This window comes from Penaeus monodon, chromosome 25 (genome assembly GCF_015228065.2).
Source record: "Penaeus monodon isolate SGIC_2016 chromosome 25, NSTDA_Pmon_1, whole genome shotgun sequence".
NCBI lineage: Eukaryota > Metazoa > Arthropoda > Malacostraca > Decapoda > Penaeidae > Penaeus > Penaeus monodon.
The window spans coordinates 36,677,312-36,678,767 of NC_051410.1; the positions used below are offsets into that span (position 1 = coordinate 36,677,312).

The 1,456-nt window shown below is 51.0% G+C and overlaps 1 protein-coding gene across 1 annotated transcript in view; it reads left to right on the plus strand.

The window, feature by feature from the left end:
- The first annotated feature begins 888 nt into the window (after positions 1-888).
- Positions 889-1,456, plus strand: part of LOC119589209 (zinc finger SWIM domain-containing protein 4-like) — a 66,481-nt gene continuing 65,913 nt past the window's right edge. The window contains exon 1 of the mRNA XM_037937809.1: positions 889-1,255. Coding sequence (XP_037793737.1) covers positions 889-1,255 — 367 coding nt within the window. The remainder of the gene's footprint in view (positions 1,256-1,456) is intronic.

The window sequence follows — 1,456 nt, forward strand, 5'->3', positions numbered from 1 at the left end:
GTTATTGTACCGACATGCGATATCTGTGCTGTATAACAAATGGTGAAGCATGTAATCGTCGAGGAGATGGAGAAGAGAAAAACGAAATAAGCAGATGAGTAAACAAAAGTAAACAGTAGATGTTGAAATGAAAATTGTAAACAAGCGATGCTCAGAAAATATTATAAAGATTAAAACAGATTTCAGACTTCAGAGAAAAAGATCTCTAGAACTTGGAGATTGAGTGATTCACAGTTCTAAGATCTAGATCTACTGGCGATGATAAATTGCATGAATAAAGATGATTATAATGATGGCGTTCGTATGTAGATGAGTATCTTGTCATGTAAAAATCGTATTGGAGAAAGGTCCAGATTGGCAATGATGTTACCTCGTGAGAAAAAAAAAGGTCCAGCACAGGCGTTTGGAATGCTGAGTAACGTGAGGAAACCTGTGACTGTTTTTTTGTGTGTGTGTATTTTCAAAACCGATTTTGCAATGACACGATAACTGAGAGATGGAGATAAGCGTTCCCGTTCCCGGTTAAAGTGAGTGTGCCAGGAAGTGAGATTTGGTATGGCCATGCACGCCCTCCACCGGCGCCAGACTCCTGACAGCGAGATCGAAGGTTTTCGGTGGTTTCGCAAGTGATAAGATGAGCGGCTTACGATGCGGCAACGAAGGCCCGTTCTTGCCAGGGGGTGCAGTGGGCAGATGGCACAGAACCGCAGCTGGCACATGTGTATCACACTACTCTAGAGTTACGCTGCGTGCCGGGCCTAGTGGGTGGTCTCGGGGGCGGGGCCACGCTCACTGCGGGGCCGGGTGCTGGGCGGGGCTTAGGGTGCGCCTGCGCTGTGACGGGTTAAAGGTCTGCACCAGCCTCACGAAGCCAGTTGGAGGCAGGACATGATGGAGGGAAGAGGTGTTTGTGCGGTCCACGTGGGCCATAAAGTGGCCATGGCTAGTAGTGATGTTGGCCTCAACGGCCCCCAAGTCAGTGGTGGAAACCCAGTGCGTAGTGTGGAATCCTTGCTAGATATCTGTGCCAAAATCGTGGCTGAACACATACCGTTCCAGCGGATAGAGGAACGATACAGCCGAATCCCAGAGCCCGTTCAGCGTCGGATCATCTACTGGTCTTTTCCGAGGCATGAGGCCGACATCAGGATGTACTCTTGCTTCTCGTCCGTGGGGAGCGACCAACAGAACCTCCCTTTCTACCGAGGACTCCGGCTGGTCGAGTCCGGGATGGTAGAGAGTGTGTTACAAGTCGGTGAGTAGAAGCAGCATAGGCGCAGCGGGGACCAGACGTTCCCTTCCCCCGAAACTCTCGCAGCGCTCATAGGCCTGGCCTCAGGCACAGCTGACTGGTCGCTTTGTCCTCTACCTCACTCTGCCCCGGACTCTCCTCCTCGCTCCTCACTCACACTCATATCGACTCGTACTTCGGACCATGAAAGTGGCTCTGTGGCCC